Source organism: Rana temporaria, chromosome 6, assembly GCF_905171775.1.
Source record: "Rana temporaria chromosome 6, aRanTem1.1, whole genome shotgun sequence".
In the NCBI taxonomy this organism is placed as follows: domain Eukaryota; kingdom Metazoa; phylum Chordata; class Amphibia; order Anura; family Ranidae; genus Rana; species Rana temporaria.
The window spans coordinates 186,781,477-186,805,070 of NC_053494.1; the positions used below are offsets into that span (position 1 = coordinate 186,781,477).

The 23,594-nt window shown below is 44.8% G+C and overlaps 1 protein-coding gene across 9 annotated transcripts in view; it reads right to left on the bottom strand.

The window, feature by feature from the left end:
• The window catches only part of FMNL2 (formin like 2), a 335,632-nt gene that overhangs the window by 80,270 nt on the left and 231,768 nt on the right, over positions 1–23,594 (bottom strand). For all 9 annotated transcript variants that reach the window (XM_040357955.1, XM_040357954.1, XM_040357961.1 and 6 more), the window contains exons 7-8: positions 10,877–10,985; positions 5,447–5,523 (exon numbers count right to left, since the gene is read on the bottom strand). In XM_040357955.1, the coding sequence (XP_040213889.1) occupies positions 5,447–5,523; positions 10,877–10,985 (186 nt within the window). The remainder of the gene's footprint in view (positions 1–5,446; positions 5,524–10,876; positions 10,986–23,594) is intronic.

Consider the following 23,594-nt stretch of genomic DNA (forward strand, 5'->3'; position numbering starts at 1 on the left):
GCACACACCACAGGCTGCCCGCTCCCGCTGTGATTGGACACAGCAGGAGCCAATCAGCGAGCCTGGCAGACACAATGTCCGCCGGGACCCGCCAATCTTTGACAGGAGAGGCAGAATGGCGGTCTGCCTATGTAAACGAGGCAGATTGCCGTTCTGTCAGAGAGGAACATGGGGCCAGATTCATAGAGCGAGTACGCCGGTGTATCTACTGATACGCTGGCGTACTTTCAAATTTTCCGCGTCGTATCTTTAGTTTGAATCCTCAAACCAAGATACGACGGCTTCTGGCTTCGATCCGACGGCTTCGTACGCCATCGGATCGTAGGTGCAATACTTCGGCGCCCGCTGGGTGGAGTTCGCATCGTTTTCCGCATCGGGTATGCTAATTCGCTTTTTCCGTCGATCCACGAAGGTACGCGCAGCCGTCGCACTCTCTTACGTCGTCGCTAGTCGGCTTTTCCCGGCGTATAGTTAAAGCTGCTATTTTGCGGCGTATAGATAGACTTGCCATGTTAAGTATGGCCGTCGTTTTCCCGTGTCGAAATTTGAATTTTTTTTTTTTTTGCGTAAGTCGTCCGTGAATAGGAAAGGACGTAACTCACGTCTAAGTTAAAAAAATGACGTTGGTACGACGTCATTTCGCGCAAAGCACGGCAGGAAAATTCAAAACGGAGCATGCGCAGTTCATTCTGCGCGGGGACGCGATTCATTTAAATGAATCACGCCCCCAACCCGCCCAATTTCAAATACGCCGCCAGAAAAACACTACGCTGCAACTTACGGCGCGGAATCGCTGAGGATTCGAAATTCCGCCAGGTAAGATATGGCGGCGTAGAGTTTATACGTGGCGGAAGTGATACTGATACGTGGCGGAAGTGCAAATGTCTGTGAATCCGGCCCATGGAGTTTTGGTGTTTCTGCTTAGTAACACGGATTTCTGTTTTCCTCCAGTTAAGCCATCTGCCACACAGTTAAAAAACACTCCCTAGGAGCACACTTAACCCTTTAATCTCCCCTGATGTTAACTCCTTCCTTGCCAGTGTCATTAGTACAGTGAGAGTGCACTGATCATTGTATTAGTGTCACTGGTCCGCAAAAAGTGTCACATAGGGGTTGATTTACTAAAGGCAAATAAACTGTGCCCTTTTGAAAGTGCAGTTGCACTCTGCAAGTGAAGTTGCTCCAGAGCTTAGTAAATGAGGTAAAGGTTCACTTTGCAAAGAACAACCAATCACATGCAAGGAAAATGAAAAAAAAAAGCATTTTTGCTTGCACATGATTGGATGATGGAAGTCAGCAGAGTTCTCCCTCATTTACTAACTTCTGGAGCAACTGCACTTTCAAAAGTGCACAGTTTATTTGCCTTTAGTAAATCAACCCCTTTGTGTCCGATTTGTCCGCCGCAATGTCGCAGTCACGTAAAAAATTAGTAAAAAATAAATAAAAAATAAAATAAAAATGCCATAAATCTATCTCATAGTTTGTAGACGGTATAACTTTTGAGCAAACCAATTAATATACGCTTGTTGGAATTTTTTTTTACCAAAAACCTTTTTTTTTTTGGTATGTTTTATAGCAGAAAGTATTTTTGTGTTTATAGTGCAAAACAATTAAAACCGCAGAGGTGATCAAATACCACCAAAAGAAAGCTCTTTTTGTGGGGAAAAAAATGGTCTGGTCATGAAGGAGGGGAAGACCTCACAGGGCTTAACTGGTTAAAATCAACAATGATTATTTATTTATTTATTTATTATTAATCCTCATGCTGCTAGCATTAGTAAATAGATAGGAAAGTATATCATATTTACTTGTTTTAAACTTTTTTGTCTACATTTCTTCAGTTACTTCCTGGTTTCTTGCCTAGGCAAATGATTTTATACATCCCAGGAGTCAACATGAGGGGTGGAGTGGGGGGGGGGGGGGGGGGGGTTTCTCATTACTCTCCTGCATGCATACTTGAGCTAAGGACAGATGGATTCAAGGAAGTTAATGCTAAATGAATAATTTGCCATTACTCAAGATGGCCAGTCCAATCACTTAGGGAGGGGAAACTGAGGAAATGCTTGGTCCTGCCTGCAGCAGAGTGACATAATTTCAGTCTAGGCAAAGATCAGCTCAAGGAATGCTATTTATTATAGAAGATGTACAGTATACCATATGTATATATAAACACACTGTATATAATATTATGATGAATATTATTATGTTGTTGTGACAGGCCAGCAATTTATTAATGCAGGCATAACTTGTGCAGTATTCGAAAAGGTCCACTTTAAACATGTATGCTAAACTGAACCACAAGTACAGTACATGTTGCATTCCCTCAGGAGTGTTACCGGTAATTCACTGATTTAGTCACTGACTGGACCCCTTTTTACCTCAGACATTTCAGTAATGGCTGCATATAACAAATGTAGAAACAACAGGCCTTCCCCAATGCACAGAATTCTGGTGGTTTTTACATAAACTCTCAGACAGGAAAACCCATTTTTTCTAGTTTGTAAGAAAAGTTCACTGAAATAAAATGAAACTAGGTTAAACTGTCTCCAGTTTTGCAGACATATTTTGAAACAATCTGACCTAATTTTGCCATATGGAGACTTTAATAAGCAGACATATAGGGGTGAGGAGAAATTGCAGCAGGGACGTAGGTCCCGGCCTTGCCTCAGACACAAAACAAGCTGTTACTTAAAAAAAAAAAATCCAGAGGACATTGTGGTCATGATTTACCGGGGTGCAATAAAAAGAGAACTGCTCAGGAAACTGCCACCGTACAAAATGGCCGCCGCCAGACAGAAGAATGAACTTAACACTTTCTAATGTGTCAGGGCCACATATTTACTGTGGACTGTAGCAATGGGAAAAATTATTTCCTAATGGCATTGTACCTAGTATATAAAGATGGGTTAAATTGATCTCTACCGGCACTCAAATGGCTTTGTTTTTACTATAATACACTTCATTTAAAGACAAAAGAAACAGGCTTAGAAAATAAATTTCATTAACTGCACCATAAAATATTGGGGTTTATTTACTAAGCGCAAATCCACTTTGCACTACAAGTGCACTTGGAAGTGCAGTCTCTTTAGATCTGAGGGGGACATGCAAGGAAAATAAAAATCTATTTTTGTTTGTACATGATAAAATCAGCAGAGCTTCGCCTCATTTCAGATCTTCCCCTCAGATCTTCCCCTCAGAAGCGACTGCACTTCCAAGTGCACTTACAGTGCACTTGTAGTGCAAAGTGGATTTGCCTTTAGTAAATCATCCCCATTGACTATCTATTCCATCATGGACAAGCCCCTCAACAGGACTCCTAAATCTCATGCCGCGTACACACGGTCGTTTTTTGTGATGAAATAAAACAACGTTTTTAAAAACGTCATTTAAAATGATCGTGTGTGGGCTTCACATCGTTTTTTGTCTTCTAAAAAACGGCCAAAAAAAATTCGAACATGCTTAAATTTTTTATGTCGGTTTTCAAAATGTCGTTTTTTGTGTCATAAAAAATGATCGTGTGTGGGCTAAAACGACGTTTTAAACAACGTTTTAAACCCGCGCATGCTCAGAAGCAAGTTATGAGACGGGAGCTTGAATGGAACAGAGTGCCGTCGTACGTGTTATACGTAACCGCGCTTTGCTAGAGCATTTTCAGAAAACGATGGTGTGTGATCAACGTCGTTTTTTATGATGAAGTTAGAAAAACTTTGTTTTTTTTCATGATGAAAAACTTTGTTTTATTTCATCACAAAAAACGACTGTGTGTACGCGGCATCAGAGCCATATCCTTTTATAGTGAAAAGAAGTGCATAACAATTTCTGACTATAACACATTACAATTTTTAATCATGTTTAAGTGATTATTTTACCCAATCACTGCTGCAAGACATAACAGTTTGCTGATACTTCAGAACACTGTATAGCCTAAAGCTAACATTTAACCAAAATGCAGTTTTCCCCAATAGCTGGAAGGTGCCAAAAATCATTGCTGTAGGGTGCCCAGTCCTCTTACTGGTGCTGTATTTGCAGCACAGTGGGGGTTAACAGCTTCGAGTCTTTGAGCTAACTGGCATTCAAGATGGTCTGACAGCTTAAGACATAACTGTTTTAAGATTTAAAGACTGAAAGACTTAAAGTGGTTGTAATCCTCAGACATGAAATATGAACAAAGCATATTTCTCTGTAGTGTGTACTTGTCTCAATTAAGAGCACCAAGTGTAATTTCTGTCTACTGCTTTGTTCCTCTGCTATCAGCATGGGTCACTTCTGACACATTTTCCTGACACCAAGAGATAAATGGTGACAGGGGAGGAAACTCCAGCTGATTGACATCCTCGGCTCTGTTCCTGTTATGACATATAGGTAGATTCAGAAAGAGTTAGGCCGGCTTATCAGTAGATAAGCCGACCTAACTCAGAATCTACGCCGACTTATGTTTAAGTGTATTCTCAATCAGAGATACACTTAAACATATCTAAGATACGACGGCTTGCGCCGTCCTATCTTAGGTTACAATATTTCGGATGGCCGCTAGGAGGCGCTTCCATTGCGTAGAATATGTAAATTAGTAGATACGCCGATTCACGAACGTACGCCCGGCCGACGCAGTACTTTTACGCCATTTACGTTAGAGATAGGCCGCCTAAAGTTAGAGCTAGGCCCTAGTTGGAATAGTAATGTTAAGTATGGCCGCCGTTCCCGCGTCGAAATCCGTGAATCGGGATTTCCGTAGATTACATCCACGTCAAAATCAATAGGCCCGTGCGGTGTACTTAGCCGCAATGCACACTGGAAAATCTAGGCGCCCAGCGCATGCGCAGTTAAAAAAAAACGTCAAAAACGTAAGGTCAAGTCCCATTAACATAAAACACGCCCCCTTACACATATTTGAATTAGGCGCCCTTACACCCGCCGGCTTTAGGCTACGCCGCCGTAACTTAGCAGGCAAGTACATTGTGAATCATGTACTTGCCTCGCTAACTTACGGCGGCGTAGCTTAAATGCCTTAAGCTACGCCGCCGCAAAGTTGCGGCATTGTATGTGAATCTAGGCAATAGTGATCACATGCAGGCTGGAGGCTTCATTGACAAATAAGCCATCAGTCTACGGATGTACACTGCCACCTTCAAGCTGCAGTGGGATCTGCAGTGTCATATTTAACAGTGTAATTGTCAGGTACAGTTACATTATTGAAAAATATAACAGAACAAAACATTTACAGTATATATATTATATATATATATATATATTTGCAGATATATACAGTATGAATAATCAATTTCCATGCCAAATTTAGCAGTGCCAGTATGCGTTGGCAACTGGAAAATAATTCGTTATTAGTCATATAATTAATGTCAAATGACCAACCCTTGCTGGCGCTGCTAAATTAAGCCTGGGAATCTAGACATTAATGACTTCTGGTCACAAGAGTTAATGACAAACTCACCTGGGGTTTTTATTGTTTAAACTTAGTGCAATCTCATTGACAGCATGTGGATGAGACATGACCATGTTGAAACCATACTGCAAAAAGAAGAATAAAAAAAATTCTCACTATAAACACCTATAACAATTTACAAATCTGAGCCATAAACTGACTGCACACCATTGTGTATCATCTTTTTACTTAATGTGAACCTGCCCTAAAGCAGTATTGAACCCAAATACAAACATTTATTATATTGCAGCTTACCAATTTTCTGATGTGATGGCTGCATTTGTTTTCTTTTTTAGGCGACGTCATTTCGCGCAAAGCACGGCGGGAAATTTAAAAACGGAGCATGCCCAGTACGTTCGGCGCTGGAACGTGCCTAATTTAAATGGTCCCCGCCCCATTTGAATTAGGCGGGCTTGCGCCGGACGTCTTTACGTTACTCCGCCGCAAGTTTACACGCAAGTGCTTTGTGAATCAAGCACTTACGAGGAAAACTTGCAGCGGAGTAACGTAAAGGAATTCTTTATGAATCTGGCCCTAAGTTTTTGGGTGAACCTCCACTATAACTATTCCTAACTATTAAATTATTGGCATTGGAGTTTCTTTTCTAATTTGGCTGTTAGTGAACTTAACGAATAGAAATTTATCCGAAGTTACAAATTATTTTTCGAAATAACGAATGCTGTATCTAAAGGGATGGAACGTAATGAATTAATATTAATAAATAACAATAATAAAACATTTTTATTATTATTATTTATTATTAATTTGTTCTGTTCCATTTGTTATTTCAGGTAATTCGTAAAGTCAGAAAAATTTGTATTCGTTACGTTCACTAACAGCCAAATTTGAAAGGAAATTCCAATGCCTATAATTTAATAGTTAGTAATAGTTAAGTTATTATTAGTTAGTTTTCGGGCTTTTGGATTTTCAAATATCCAAATGTAAGAATGTACGGATTTACAAATTTACGAATGTACGAATTTAAGAATTGCGATCATAACGCATTACCCTGAAAAACTGAAAAAACAAAACAAGAATGAAACGAAAACGAACACATTTTTTGGCAGTGCACATGTCTACATATATGCAGCCCTATGTAAACACGATACTGCGCTGAGAACACACGACCAGCACAGTAACCGGTAGCTACCACAAAGCTCCCGATGCATACTTACATTTTGGGAGCTTTCTGATCATGTGACTGCTGCGGCTGCCAATTCCACCTTGAATGCGCAATTCCACCTTGTGGCAATTAGAACCTCTTAAAAGGCCAGGAGGCGGCAGCAGGAAGAGGTTAAAATAATATTGCAAACAGCAGCCCCAAACTATTGGCTCCACTTCTTTTGTGTCTGCCCCCATAGAAAGCACTTACTATGGGGACAGACATGTGGGCTTGATTTACAGCTGGGCTGTGTGTGCCCACTGACTCACACAGTATGGTTCGGCCATTACTCCCACTCTCTGTTCACAGGATCTGACTTACAAAGCAAAGAGCAAATGGCTCCTGCTGCTCTCAGCCAGGCTTGTAAGAGCAGGGAGAGGGGTGATACGACCGGCGAACATTCACAGAGCTAAAATCGATGCAGGACTCAGGTAAGTATTTAAAAGGGAGATAGGTTTAAAGGGGTGTTCCAGTCATTTTTTATGTTTATTAAAAGTCAGCAGCTACAAAAAGTGTAGCTGCTGGCTTTTAATAAACATACACTCACCTGCTCCACGTTCCAGCGACGCGCCGGCCGGGGCTCCGCTCCGCTCCTCGCCCCCCCTCCCCGGCCGGCGTTTTCATTCTAAGTGTGGGCACCCGGCCTTGACAGCTTTCGGCTTCATGGCCAGGCACCCACTGCGCATGGGCGAGCGGCGTTGCGCCATCCGATTGGACAGGCGATCTTCACGTGTCCCAGGCGATCGCCTACAGGGAGGGGCTGGCAAAAGGCAATTAGGCTATTCGCCTTAGCAGTCCCTCGGCGGAAGTCCCACTCCTCCTGAAGCCCCCACTCCCCCCCCCCAATTTTTTTTTTACAAATGTGGCAGTTAAGGGGGCGAGGAGTGGATTAAGCGGAAGTTCCACTTTTTGGTGGAACTCCGCTTTAAGTTTTACTAAACCCAGGACTCTGTATTCACTATATCTGATCGCCCACAGTACACAGGACATGGAAATGCAATTATTTTAGTAAATATAAACGACTAAATACCTTTTCTCATCAGCAGTATATAGCAGTCCTGTGACTTCTATCAGTGTCCAGCCAAGCCCTGGTTAAAGCTTGTAGGAGGAGTTTTCTGACAGTCCCATGAGGCTGCAAGACCCCTGACCCTCTGGCTGGACAGTGCTGATTGGCCCTGTGCTGATCACATGCACCCTCCCAGGAAAAAAAAAACCTCTTTAGCAATACACACCAAACTGAGCATGTGCAGCCTGACTCCATAGACTCTGTGTTATCAGGAAATAATTAGGGGACAGTGGAAGGAGTGAATGATCAGAGAAGACAGGATCAAGCATCCTTTTTACACAATGTGGGAGATTAACCCCTTAGGGTCCACCGTGAGTATAACAAGCATGCTTTTCTGCATATACAGACTGATTTTACTGTTGTGAGTTTAGTAACACTTTAAGGGCACAGCACGAGGCAAAATATTTTACCTTAACACTGGGAATGAATTAGGGTAAAAAATGTTGCACCTTTAGAACCACTTTAAGCACACAAATAAAAAAAAAACAAAAAAACAGATACTTAACAAATAAATTCTCTTCCCGCACAAAAACACTCTGCAATGCACACAGCGACTTCTGCTCCTGGAATGCCGTTTAGCCCCCCCCCTTCTTTCCTCTGGATCCCCTCATTGATCAATATGGCTGCCCATCACAGCTATGGACGGATAGGGAGGTGCAGAGGGTGGAAAAGCAATATTCATGTATGAGTTTAGGATTGGTTTTATCAGTTGTAATAGCTAGTTTTTATGAAAACTCTACTAATAATTTTCCATATTAATGTGCCCTTTATTTCTATTTCCTCTATGGTGCAATCTAGGGTGAGAAATCATTAACATGAGTATCATAAGCCAAGCTCAGCTTTGCATCCTTGCTAATGCACTTTATATACGGTATTATTTTATACAATCCACTAGGGGGCACATGGCTCTGCATATCCGTCATCTACTCCATGTAATGAATAGGCCACGCGATTATACCTATACTTAGCACTCAGACCAGTGACAATGGCAGATCAAGTAAAATGCTGAGCTTGGGTTGTCACAGCCTTGTGGAGAATACAGCATATATATATATATATATATATATATATATATACACACAGTGGCCCAGATTCACAAAGGAGATACAACGGAGTATCTCAGATACTCCGTCGTATCTCTCAGAGTATCTATGCGACTGATTCATAGAATCAGTTACGCATAGATATCCCTAAGATCCGACAGGTGTAATTGTTTTACACTGTCGGATCTTAGGATGCAGTACCGCGGCCGCCGCTGGGGGGAGTTCGCGTCGTAAACCTGCGTCTTGTATACAAATTAGGAGTTACGGCGATCCACGACGGTTTTTCGCGTTCGCTACGTCGCCGCTAGTCTAGTTTCCCGTCGCAAAGTTAGTCGTCGTTTTGGGTGCCTTAACTTTAGACAGCAAACGTATTGCTGTCTAAAGTATGGCCGTCGTTCCCGCGTCGAAATTTAAAAATTCACGTCGTTTGCGTAAGCCGTCCGGGAATACGGAATTACGATACGCGCGTCGCCGTTCGAAAAAAGGACTTCACTTCGCGCAAAGCACGGCGGGAGTTACGAAGCGGAGCATGCGCAGTAGGTCCGGCGCGGGAGCGCGCCTAGTTTAAATGGCACACGCCCATTTAAATTACGCAGGCTTACGCCGGCTTCATCGCAAGTGCTTTGTGAATCAGGCACTTGCGATGAAAACTTGCGGCAGTGTAACGTATCTATGATACGTTACGCCGCCGCACTTCTACCTGAATCTGGCCCAGTATCTCACAAAAGTAAGTACACCCCTCACATTTCTGTAAATATTTTATTCTATCTTTTCATGTGACAACACTGAAGAAATGACACTTTTCTACAATGTAATGTAGTGAGGGTACAGCTTGTATAACAGTGTAAATTTGCTGCCCCCTCAAAATAACTCAACACACAGCCATTAATGTCTAAACTGCTGGCAACCAAAGTGAGTACACCCCTAAGTGAAAATGTCCAAATTGGGCCCAATTAGCTATTTTCCCTCCCTGATGTCAGGTGACTCGTTAGTGTTACAAGTACTCAGGTGTGAATGGGGAGCAGGAATGTTAAATTTGGTGTTATCGCTCTCAATCTCTCATACTGGTCACTGGAAGTTCAACATGGCACCTCATCGTAAAGAACTCTCTGCGGATCTAAAAAAAAAAAAAAAATTGTTGCTGGTGTGGCGGCAACCAAATGAGGAGTACAGACAAGTGTGTCTTGCCTACAGTCAAGCATGGTGGTGGGAGTTTCATGATCTGGGGCTGCATGAGTGCTGCCGGCAATTGGGGAGCTACAAATCATTGAGGGAACTATGAATGCCAACATGTACTGTGACATACTGAAGCAGAGCGCGATCCCCTCCCTTCGGGACCGCAGGGCAGTATTCCAACATGATAACAACTCCAAACACCTCCAAGAAGATCACTGTCTTACTAAAGAAGCTGATGGTAGTGGTGATGGACTGGCCAGGAATGTCTCCTGACCCTATTGAGCATCTGTGGGCATCCTCATTTTGGCGTTGGAGGAGCGCAAGGTCTCTAACATCCACCAGCTCCGTGATGTCGTCATGGAGGAGGGGAAGAGGATTCAAGTGGCAACCTGTGAAGCTCTGGTGATCTCCATGCCCAAGAGGGTTAAGGCAGTGCTGGAAAAAAATGGTGGCCACACAAAATATTGACAATTTGGGCCCAATTTGGTAATTTAACTTAGGGGTGTACTCACTTTTGTTGCCAGCGGTTTAGACATTAATGGCTGTGTGTTGAGTTATTTTGAGGGGACAGCAAATTTACACTGTTATACAAGCTGTATACTTACTACTTTACATTGTAGCAAAGTGTCATTTCTTCAGTGTTGTCACATGAAAAGATATAATAAAATATTTACAAAAAAGTGAGGGTGTACTTACTTTTGTAAGATACTGTACCTGCCATGGTCCCAGAAAGGCAAGGGGATCCAGCAGTGGTCAAATATCTTGTTACTCAAATCCGAACAATCAGTTTTTCTATGTCTCCATTGAAGATTGATACAAACATAGGACTGCGCAGTTGTTTACTATGCTTCAGTTTGTGAATGAACAGGAAGCCACTCAGCACAGAGCACTTCCTATTCATTCACTGTCAGAGAAAGACGTGTGTTTGAGCTGTGGGGTGCACACCCTAATCCAATAGGAGGCGCATACCTATGGATATAAAAGTGACATACCTGATAATTCATGATCGCCCGCAAACACATGATACAGACGTGGACGTCGTCCTTTTTGCTCACTAATCTTGAGTTCTTCAACGTCCTTCTACTGGGCAGAGTATTATACCTGAAAGACAAAACATGTTTTAGGTGCAGAACCGAATGACACCAGACAGTAAAAGAAAATGACAATGAAATTCTTATAATATTTCTGTTGCTTAGAGACAAAGAGTTTAAGAAAATCCCACAAAGTCGAAAAATACTTATATTATTATATTACTTATATAATATAATATAATATTATTATACTTTATTCTTATATATTTATTTTCATACAGCGTCAACATTTTAGTAAAGAATGGGGATATCCTTGCGTTTCCTTGTTTACATTAGACAGGCAAGCAACAAGCAAAAAATAGAATAAAGAAATTATATTGTATGGAACTTTGTATATACCCCCAAAAGTAATGACAACTTAAATAAAATAAAAAATTATATAAAAAAAAAGGCATAAAAATCATGGACATCACATGTATCACCATGTATCAAAGTACATTACATATCTTGTGCATATGTACAATAGCAAGGTTGACGCGTTTCACAGAAATACCGCTTCCTCAGGACCTCTTGGCCGTCCTTGTATTCACTTAGTCCATTTAGCACAGTGCAAAATATCCACTATTGGGTAGATTCACGTACGGGCGCCTAAAATTAGGACGGCCTAGCCTACTCTTTTTAGGCTACACCGCCTTAAATTATTTAGGTTAGAAGTGATTCTCAAACCACTTACCTTCAAATTTTCGGCGGCGTAGCCTAAAACGAGCGGGCGTAAGCGCGCCTAATTCAAATGACTGGGAGGGGGGCGTGTTGATGGAAATGATGCTTGACCACACGTTTTTTGACATTTTTTACACTGCGAATGCGCCGGGCGACTACTTTTCCCAGTGCGCATTGCGGCTAAGTAGGCCGTACGGGCCTATTGATTTCGACGCGTACGTAAACGACGTAAATCCCGATTCGCGGATGACTTGCGCAAACGACGTAAAAAATTCGAACCTCGCGGAGGGAACGGCGGCCATACTTAACATTGTTATTCCACCTCATAGGTGGAATAACTTTAGGCGGCCTATCGCGTACGGAAACGACGTAATGCGACGGTGTAGGCCCGGCTTACGCTCGTGAATCGTCGTATCCCCTCATTTCCATAATCTAGGACGGCCGCAATGTAAGCGCCACCTAGCGGCCAAAAGAAACATTGCAACCTAAGATAGAATGGCGCAAGCCAGCCTATCTTAGGTATGTTTAAGTGTATCTCTGTTTGAGAATACACTTAAACATATGCCGGCTTAGATTCAGAGTTAGGTCGGCTTATCTTTAGATAAGCCGGCCTAACTCTTTGTGAATCTACCTATACATATTGACCAGTTTAGTCAGAAATTACGTTCTCAAAGAGCACGCACCCCGTGCCCTTTTAGAACGTAATTTCTGACGAAACTGGTCAGGGCGGTGCTACGTATCGACGTCACCACGTCCCCACGTGACCCCTGAAGCACGAGCGTTCGCTTTTACTACAGCCTGCTGGCTGCTTTTTGTATTTTGCTGTTTTTTATAGAGACTGTTCTGTTTTATGTACAGTTTTTTCTGGTGTGATATCCAATAAATGATCCACCATTTAAGAGGTAATACACATTGTTGCCTATTTTTTCTTCATACTGTCCCCGGCTTTGCATGCTCCTGGAGCGACCAACATTATTGGACCCCCAGCGGCTCTCCCAGATATCAGGACGAGGAAGTTTGAGGAGCCCAACGGTGATATCCCGGTCTACCACTTAAACCCTGCAGAGGCAAAGCCTTCACGACCTTGTCATCCGAGGTCCAACCCATCTGGTAAGGGTCCCCCCTTTTTCACTTGTGTGTGGCACTTGAGGAAGTATCCATAGTGGTGGTGGCTGACAGATGCTCATTCCCTGCAACCTGCACCCTCACTTCCCTTCGGACACAGTGGCATCTGTATGTTCATCTGTGGACTTTTCACTTATATTTGGACATTTTGCTGCTCAATTGAAGTGTGATATGATCACATATATTTGAAAGACACTTTCTAGGTTTTCATTGTGTGTTTTTTTGTGCATTTTAGCATCATTCATATTATAGTTCATTTCACCTTCTGGCACTTTAATGAACGGCGATTTTCATTATTACAAGTTTTTGTTTGCATTTTCATTAATTGTTTTTTATCTTTGGTCTATTCACTTAGTGAGTTCAATTAGCACAACTACAGTACTGTATATTATTTCCTCCTCCTACTGACCATCAACCCTGAGGCCATATTTATTCTCATTGATGCTGGACCTGGGACATTTTCTACCCCCCACAGGCCACAATCCGGCCCTCCTAAAGTCTAAAGGACAGTAAACTGGCCCTTTGTTTCAAAAGTTTGGAGACCCCTGCCATAGACACACTCCTAAACCTTGTGGACAGGTTTCCCAGAAGAGTTGAAGCTGTTATAGCAAAGGGTGGGCCAGCTCAATATTGTACCCTACGGACTAAGACTGGGATGCCATTAAAGTTCATGTGCGTGTAAAGGCAGGTGTCCCAATACTTTTGACAATATAGGCCCGGATTCACAAAGCACTTACGCAGACGTATCTCGAGATACGCCGCGTAAGTGTAACTATGCGCCGTCGTATCTGTGCGCCGTGCCCAAAATCTGAGATACGCCTAAAAATAGTCTTCCTACGACCGACGTAACTTACCTACGCCGTCGTGTCGTGGGCGCATATTTACGCTGGGCGCATTTGCCGCTCTATTAATATGCAAATGAGGGAGATACGCCGATTCACGAACGTACTTGCGCCCGGCGCATAATATATGCGGTTTGCGTAAGTCGTACGTCCGGCGTAAAGGTTATTCCCCATATAGGAGGCGCAACCCATGCAAAGGTATGGACCAGGGAACACAAGCCGTCGTAGGTTTTGTCGTTTACGTTGTACGTGAATATGACTAGGCGTAGGTTACGTTCACGTCGTAGGCAGTGATCCGGCGTATCTTAGGGAGTAGTTCCTGACGTGATTCTGAGCATGCGCACTGGGATGCGGCCACGGGACGGCGAATGCGCCGTTCATTTTAAGTACCTCTATGGCGCTTGCCCCATCATTTGCATGGGGTCACGCCTCATTAGCATGGCTCACGCCCACTTCCACCTACGCTGGCTTACGCCGAGGAAACCCAGCGTATCTTTAAGAGCTAGCGGGGGCGAGTGCTTTGTGAATCCAGTGCTTGCCTCTGTGCGCTGCGTCGGCGTAGCGTATATTAGATACGCTACGCCCGCATAAATGCGCCGATGTATGTGAATCTGGGCCATAGTGTATATACATAAAAAACAAACAAAGCAAGCTCCATTTAAAACATAGAAATGTAGGACTGCTGAATACATTTGAACTGCGTTAGCGGTTGTCCTTATAAGAGCGAGTAGACAGCCTGCGGTTACTGTCTATCAGAGTCTGGGAAATTACTTAAGTGTCATAATGCTACATAAGCCATGTAATTACTGGGGAAGCATTTGATGCCTAATTCATCCTGACACTCTCTCTGTGCACTTGCAGCTTGTTTGCACATTTGTCTTTAAGGTAAAAAAATCTGTCCATGATCATGAGCTGTTCAGGGTGAAATGTGATCTATGAGGATCTTTAGGGACAGACACGGTTTCCTATTTATAATAGCAATCCCTACGCAGAGTAAAGCTGCACCTATTAACTGTCACAGGAAACAAAGTCTGATGACATTCACTTCACTCTTATCCAATAACAAATGTCAGGGAAATTACATCATTTAAAGGCTTAAAGAGCGCCGGCCACCTGGATAATGTTTTCCGTGTGACAGGAGAGCCTTAAAGCACGGAGTTCATTTTAGTCCCGAGAACACCCTAGAACAGCGGCCCCCAACCTTTTTGACACTGGGGACCGGCTGCGTGGAATACAATTATGCTAAGGCCCGGGGGGGGGGGGGGGGATGCATTTTTTTCCGCGGTGGATCTGTTGGGTAAACGGCTGGTGTCGACGTTTCAATCATCACAGCACCATGGTTGTTATGGCGTTAGGATGATTGAAACGCATAATTTCTATTATTACATTGTAATAAAAAAGAAATAGTTCAACTCACCGTAAAGCAGAATTAGTGGGAACCCCGAGTGTCACTTGCCACGTCACTTGCCATCAGATGTAGCTTGTCACTTGCCAGATGGGGAGTGTCACTTGGAAGGTGGGGACTGTCACTTGCCAGGTGGGGGACTGTCACTTGCCAGGTGGGGGACTGTCACTAGCCAGGTGGGGACTGTCACTTGGAAGGTGGGGACTGTCACTTGAAAGGTGGGGACTGTCACTTGCCAGGTGGGGGACTGTCACTAGCCAGGTGGGGACTGTCACTTGCCAGGTCAGGGACTGTCACTTGCCAGGTCAGGGACTGTCACTTGCCAGGTCAGGGACTGTCACTTGCCAGGTCAGGGACTGTCACTAGCCAGGTGGGGGACTGTCACTTACCAGGTGGGGGACTGTCACTTGCCAGGTGGGGGACTGTCACTTGCCAGGTGGGGGACTGTCACTTGCCAGGTGGGGGACTGTCACTTGCCAGGTGGGGACTGTCACTTGCCATCAGATGTAGCTTGTCACTTGCCAGGTGGGGACTGTCACTTGCCATCAGATATAGCTTGTCACTTGCCAGGTGGGGACTGTCACTTGCCAGGTGGGGGACTGTCACTAGCCAGGTGGGGGACTGTCACTAGCCAGGTGGGGACTGTCACTTGCCAGGTGGGGGACTGTCACTAGCGAGGTGGGGGACTGTCACTTGCCAGGTGGGGGACTGTCACTTGCCAGGTGGGGGACTGTCACTAGCCAGGTGGGGGACTGTCACTAGCCAGGTGAAGATGGAGCTGCTATACTTAGGTAGAGTTCATTTAGGTATGGCTCTATCACTGGAGTGGATGCAAAGGGAAAGGGACTGCAGGATATCAGCAATGCCAAGATAAAAGGATTGTAAAAAAACATGCGGCACTGGGGGTCGGGCAGTGAGATATTTCATTTCTCGGCCGCCGCACCTCCATGTAGTGATCGCGCCGGCTGTGAGGACTGGATGGTGGTGGGGCAGGGCAGGCGGTGAGAGATGACATCATCTCTCTGCTCTCACACACCTCAGACAGTGTTGTGTTCCCGGCCGGCTGTGTGGGCGGAACAGCTGTGATGCGGGGCAGGCCGTGAGAGGTAATGTCATCTTTCTGCTCGCCCGCTCCTGCCGGACCCCTGAAAGTGCAGCCTTCACGGTCCGGCTGCAAATGGGCTACGGCCCGGTAGTGGGCCGCGGACCGGGGGCTGGAGACCCCTGCCCTAGAACGCCTGGGTGGACTGTCAATGTGCACCTATGTATTGGCCAGAGGGATACCGGGGAGGGCGTACCCAGTGAACAGGAACTCTTGGAGTGTTCTGTGGACTAAAACAAAGCCACACAAAAAGAATGTTCTTGTAAGTACAGTAAAACCTTGGACTGTGAGCATAATTCGTTCCAGAAACATGCTTGTAATCCAAAGCACTTGTATATCAAAGCGAATTTCCCCATAAGAAATAATGGAAACTCAAATGATTCGTTCCACAACCATTTATTCACAAGTCCTTGGGCCAGATTCATGTAGATCAGCAGATCTTTAGATCCGCCAGATCTACCTGTTTTACGATCCGCCAATGCAATTTAGCGAGGCTAGTGCATGATTCATAAAGCACTTACCTCGCAAATTGCACCGTCGGATCCTGACTCCCCCCGGCGGAATGCAAATTCCGCGGCTAGGGGGAGTGTACAATTTAAATCAGGCGCGTTCCCGCGCCGATTTAACTGCGCATGCGCCGCCGGCGAAAAAGCCCAGTGCGCATGCTCCAAATGACGTCGCTAGGACGTCATTGTTAGCGGCGGCTAGGTTACTTACGGCCATCCGTATTCCCGACGTACTTACGCAAACGACGTAACAAATTTAAAACTCGGCGCGGCAAGTCGGCCATACTTAACATTATCTACCCCTCATATTAGCAGGGGTAGCTATAAGCCGGAAAAAGGCGAACGCAAACGACGTTGAAAAAGAGCGACGGGCGGGCGTACGGACGTGAATCGGCGGTTCTCCTCATTTGCATATGCGACGTGTAAAAAAAAGCGACGACACCTAGCGGCCGGCGGGAGATTACAGCCTAAGATTCGACTGGTGTAAGTCACTTACACCAGTCGGATCTTAGGGAGATCTATGCGGAACTGATTCTTATGAATCAGTCGCATAGCTCCGACCGTGGGATCTCACAGATCCGACTGTCGGGTCTCACAGATACGACGGCGGATCAGGAGATCCGCCGTCGTATCTCTTGAGGAATCTGGCCCCTTCAGTTTATAGTTCAGACCGTTGTCCTCTGGTTAACCTATCGTGTGTACGAGGCTTAACGGAGGTGGTGATTTAGTCACTCCCCCCCTATTTGTTTGTCTTTACAATTAGCGCAGCTATATATATTCTTTCCAATAGTGTGTTTATAATTATAAATATTTCATGTGCTTATAACCGCGGAGATAACATTTTCCTTCCTCAGAGATGCTCCATCACATCAATAATTTGGGAGGTAGATGTCATTCTCTTGCTGATTAAAAATATGATTTTGATGTCCGTCAATGGTTTGCGAAAAGTGAGCGCAGAAGCTCCAAGCCCACCACCAGTCACCAGAGCAACATTGCCCGTGATACTGCCCCTGGCTGCATGACTTCATCCTACCCTGCAATGGTGTGTGTCCTGCTGGGACTGCTCATTACACAGAATTCAGCCTTGTATTGTGATGGCTTCCTGACAGAGATACAGTCTGGGGAGGAATAGACGGAAAGCCACAATTTTAGTTAAGTTGCTTAGGTAAGGCAAATTGAGTCTGGCTATAGCCGGCTGCACTTGTCAAGCGGGGAAAATTTGACAGGGGGGTTGTACAGAAGTCAGTCAATAGATCAACTTCCGTTCAATTTCCCTGCCCATGCATGGATCGAAATTTGGCCAGTCCCTTCTGAACCAGCTGAATGTATGGCTGACTTAACACTGTTGCCTATATTAACCACTTCAGCCCCGGAAGGATTTCCTCCCCTTCCTGACCAAAGCACCTTTTGCCATACGGCACTGCGTCGCTTTAACTGACAATTGCGCGGTCGTGCGACGTTGCACCCAAACAAAATTGAGGTAATTTTTTTCCTACAAATAGAGCTTTCTTTTGGTGGTATTTGATCACCTCTGAGGTTTTTATTTTTTGCGCTATAAACAAAAAAATTTAGCCAATTTAAAAAAAAAGCAATATTTTTTACTTTTTGCTATAATAAATATCCCCCCCAAAAATATATATATATATAAAAAAAAAAAATTTCCTCAGTTTAAGCCGATACGTATTTTTCTACATATTTTTGGTAAAACAAATCACAATAAGTGTATATTGATTGGTTTGCGCAAAAGTTATAGGCCCGGATTCACATACATCGGCGCATATTAATGCGGGCGTAGCGTATCTAATATACGCTACGCCGACGCAGCGCACAGATGCAAGCACTGGATTCACAAAGCACTCGCCCCAAAATCTACACTAGGTTTCCTCGGCGTAAGCCAGCGTAGGTGGAAGTGGGAGTGAGCCATGCTAATGAGGCGTGACCCCATGTAAATGATGGACTGAGCGTCATAAAGATATGAATAACGTACGGCGCATGCGCCGTCCCGTGGACGCAACCCAGTGCGCATGCGCAGAATCACGTCGGAACTACTCCCTAAGATACGACGGATCACTGCCTACGACGTGAACGTAACTTACGCCCAGCCCTATTCACGTACTACTACGTAAACAACGTAAAATACGACGCCTGTGTTCCCTGGTCCATATCTTTGCTTGAGTTGCGCCTCATAGATGGGGAATAATTATACGCCGGACGTAAGCCTTACGCAAACCACGTATATTATGCGCCAGACGCAACTACGTTCGTGAATCAACGTATCTCCCTCATTTGCATATTTGCAATGAGGCGGCCAGCGTAAATATGCACCCACGATACGCCGGCATAGGAAAGTTACGTCGGTCGGATGAAGCCTATTTTCAGGCGTATCTAGTTCTGTGGGCACGGCGCACAGATACGACGGCGCATAGTTACACTTACGCGGCGTATATCGAGATACGTCGGCGTAAGTGCTTTGTGAATCCGGGCCATAGTGTCTACAAAATAGGGGATAGATTTATGTCATTTTTACTATTATTTTTTTTTACTAGTAATGGCGGCGATCGGCAATTTTTATCAGGACTGCGACATTATGGCGGACAGATCGGAAACTTTTGACACTATTTTGGGGCTATTTGTAAATGACACTGGCAGGGAAGGGGTTAAACACTAGAGGGCGATCAAGGGGTTAAGTGTGTCCTTGGGAGTGATTCTAACTGTGGGGGGGATGGGCTACCACTGACATAACAGCGATCGCTGCTCCCGATGACAGGGAGCAGTAGATCCCTGTCGTGTCACTGGGCAGAACAGGGAAATGCTTTGTTTACATCTCCCCGTTCTGCCTCTCCATGTCACGATCGCGGGCCGCCGGCATACATCGAGTCCGTGGGTCCAGCGGGCACGGTCATGGAGCAGGCAGCGGGCGTGCAAGCGCCAGCTGTATGGCAAATTAAAGGGAACGTACAGGTACGCCCATTTGCCCACCGCTGCCATTGTGCCAACCTATATTGGCGCGCAGCGGTCGGCAAGTGGTTAAAGGATGTCTAAAGCATGAATCGCCTGAGATTCAATCTGTTAATGGGCAGGCTGAATGTACCAACTTGATCGATCTATCAACTTGGGTACAACCAGCCTGCTGAATTATCTTACTATTATCGCAAGCGGCTGCTATTGCCGCTAGCAATAATTACTGCCTTCTCCTGCTGGGGGCAGCATCCGCCACTGGGAGAAGACAATGGTCTGGCAGGAGTAATTCCTACATCAAGCAAATTTCTTTCCTGCAACCCGTGGTTGCAGGAAAGAAATCAGTGTATGGCCGGCAGTGTATGGCCGGCTTAACTGACACTAACATCACCAGTGACATTAAGGCCTCATGCACACTGGACGTTAAAATAACTTTATAAATTTAATGTAAAAAAAAAAATAACTTCATAAAAACGCCAGTAGCTTAGTGAGTTTTTCAACTTTTTTCAAAGTTTTTTCAGTAGCGTTTATTAGTGTTTTTCCGCGTTAGCGTTTTTTAGCGTTCTTTGGTTGAAGACATTTTTTTTTAATGGATCAAAAACGTTAAAAAACACTGGTGAGTGAAGTTTTTGAGCGTTTATCAGCGTTTATTGACGTTTATCAGCGTTTATTAGCGTTAGAGAGTTTTTACAGCTGAAAAACGTCTCTCGGAACCCACTATTTTTTTTGTTTTTTTTTTACTGCCTATGTGTGCCTATGTGTGCGTGGACACATAGGATAACATGATGGAGAGTTAATTGACTGTAGAAAAAAACGTCTACTGCCAAAAACAGCAGCTGTAAAAACGTCAAAAAACGTCCAGCGTGCATGAGGCCTAATATAGTGAGCAGTGATTCGAATATACACTGTCACTGTACTAATGACACTGGCTGGGAAGGGGCTAACATCAGAGGAGATAAAGGGGTTAAATGTGTCCCTAACTATCTGTAATGTGTGTAAAGTGTGTTGCTTTTACTAAGAGATCTCTCGGTTTCTCCTCCCTGTTTTTTATTCTCCCCAGAGTTCAGCTTTAATTGTTTTTATGTAAGCACCAAGGCACCTAAAACACTGACTACATCCTGGCGGGTTCTGAGGACTACACAGTAGGTGCCAAAGGGCTGCATGTGGCCCCCAGACCACAGGTTGGGCACCATGGCTTTAAACCCCTTTAGGGACCTAACAGGATAAGGCTACTTGCACACTTTTCCACTGCAAAAACATGATAAAAACGCATATGCGTTTCCGGTGCGTTTTTCACCTGTGTAAAAAGAACACGTGACTCAAAAACGCACCCGCACCTGCATTTTTGGTGCGGTTTTTGAGTCACGTGTTCTTTTTTCACAGATGCAAAATGTTGTGTTTTTTCTATTCATGATGGGTTTTTTATTCATTTCAATGGGGAGGTGCGTTTTCTTTACCACACCAAACATGCATCAAAATTGCAGCAAGAAGGACTTTAAACAAACGCAATGAACCCGAAATTGACCAGTGTGTAGAGCTCCATAGAATTTAACGGACATGCGCTTTAGTAACGCAAAAACATAAAAAACACTGATCATTGCGAAAGCAGCCTTACTGCTCCGTGTGTGTGTATACCATAGTGACAGTTGTCCGGCAACGACTGTCACTATGCCCTGTTCATTGCGCAGGCGCAGTCTATAGCTCATGCACAGCTCTTCATGTTCGGTAATTTTCGGAGCTAGAGCGCTGCGCCTGCGCTGTCCAGGGTGGGCATTATCCGCCAGGGGGACACATTTCGGCAAAACACTGGCATGGAATTTTGTGACCAGAGTTCATACTTGTTCTCTGGTTTTGGGATTTTAGGGCCCCCATATCTCATATTCTAGGGCTGATATTTCTGATAAGAAGCTCAGGAGACAGAGCAAACATTAAGGGCTAGATTCAGGTAGATCGGCGCATCTTTGTGCCGGCGTAGCGCATCTCATATGCGCTACGCCAACCTAACTCTGAGAGGGAAGAGCAGTATTCACAAAGCACTCGCTCCCTACATTGTGCCAGCGTAACGTAACTTGGCCAGCATAAGTCCGCCTAATTCAAAGTAGGAAGGTAGTGGGCGTGATACATTTAAATTAACTGTGACCCCATGCAAATGAAGGGCCGAATGAACAGATCACGTCGGATTGAACGCCTAAGATACGCCGAATCACTGAACATAACCTACGCCCAGCTCTATTCACGTAGTACTACGTAAACGACGTAAAATCCGACGGCTGTTCCGTCGTCCATACCTTTGCATGGGATGCGCCTCCCTATAGGTGTTTTAACTTTACGCCGGACGTACGCCTTACGTAAACGGCGTATACTCATGCGACAGGCGCAAGTACGTTCGTGAATCGGCGTATCTCGGTCATTTGCATATTCAACGCGTAAATCAATGGAAGCGCCCCTTGCGGCCAGCGTAAATATGCGCACAAGATACGACGGCGTAGGATACTTACGTCGGTCGTATGAAGCCAAAATTCAGGCGTATCTTACTTGCTGAATCAGGCAGATAGATATGACGGCGCATCCGTGCACTTACGCGGCGTATCAGTAGATACGTCGGCGTAAGTGCTTTCTGTATCCCGCCCTAAGAAATCATTTTTGCAAGTGACTTTCGGTAGAACAAAGAAATTGTTATCTCATAAATTCTAATGACCGCTGTGTCAATACGGACTGGAATTTATAACCAACTGATCTGTAACCGAGAAATAGTGATAATGACATTACATGGCAATGGTCCACAATTTATCATACCGATCCAATCACTCGGTAATGACTGAGGGTGACGTGTACTTCCTGTGTAGTAATATCACCATCAGACGTAGTGCTGTGTACACAATGACACAGACATTCCTAGAAATCCACAACCCGCTGAGTCATAAACACACAAGAATAAAGGAAGCACCGCATAGTAGATGAGAACCCAAAACTAGATGACATTTAGGGCTTGTTCACACCACACGGTGCGCATGATTGTGAACACGCCACACGGTGCGCATGATTGTGAACACGCCACACGGTGCGCATGATTGTGAACACGCCACACGGTGCGCATGATTGTGAACACGCCACACAGTGCGCATGATTGTACACACACCACACAGTGCGCATGATTGTGCACACGCCACATATTGCGCATAATTGTACACACGCCACACAGTGCGCATGATTGTGAACACGCCACACAGTGCGCATGATTGTGCACGTACCACACATTGCGCATGATTGTGCACACCACACAGTGCGCATGATTGTACACATACCTCACAGTGCGCATGATTGTGCACATACCTCACAGTGCGCATGATTGTGCACAAACTACACAGTGTGGGGAAGATCCACAAAGCGAGTACACCGCCGTATCTACTGATACGCCGACGTACTTTCAAATTTCCCGCGTCGTATCTTTGTTTTGAATCCTCAAAACATGATACGACGGCATCTGGGTTAGATCCGACAGGCGTACGTCTTCGGATCTAAGATGCAATTCTTCGGCGTCCGCTGGGTGGCGTTCCTGTCGTAATCTGCGTCGAGTATGCAAATTAGCTATTTCCAACGATCCACGAACGTACGAGTGGCCGTCGCATTCTTTTACGTCGTCTCTAGTCGGCTTTTCCCGGCGTATAGTTAAAGCTGCTGTTTGGTGGCGTACTCAATGTTAAGTATGGCTGTCGTTCCCGCGTATAATTTAAAAAAAAAATTTGTTTGCGTAAGTCGTCCGTGAATCGGGCTGGACGTAATTTACGTCCACGTCAAAACAATGATGTCCTTGCAATGTCATTTAGCGCAATGCATGGCAGGAAATTTAGGGATGGCGCATGCGCAGTTCGTTCGGCGTGGGGACGCGCTTCATTTAAATGAAACACGCCCCCCTACTCGCTGAGATACACTACGCCGCCGTAACTTACCGCGCACATTATTTCAGGATTCAAACCAAAAAAAGTAAGTTACGGCGGCGTAGCGTATCTCAAATACGCTG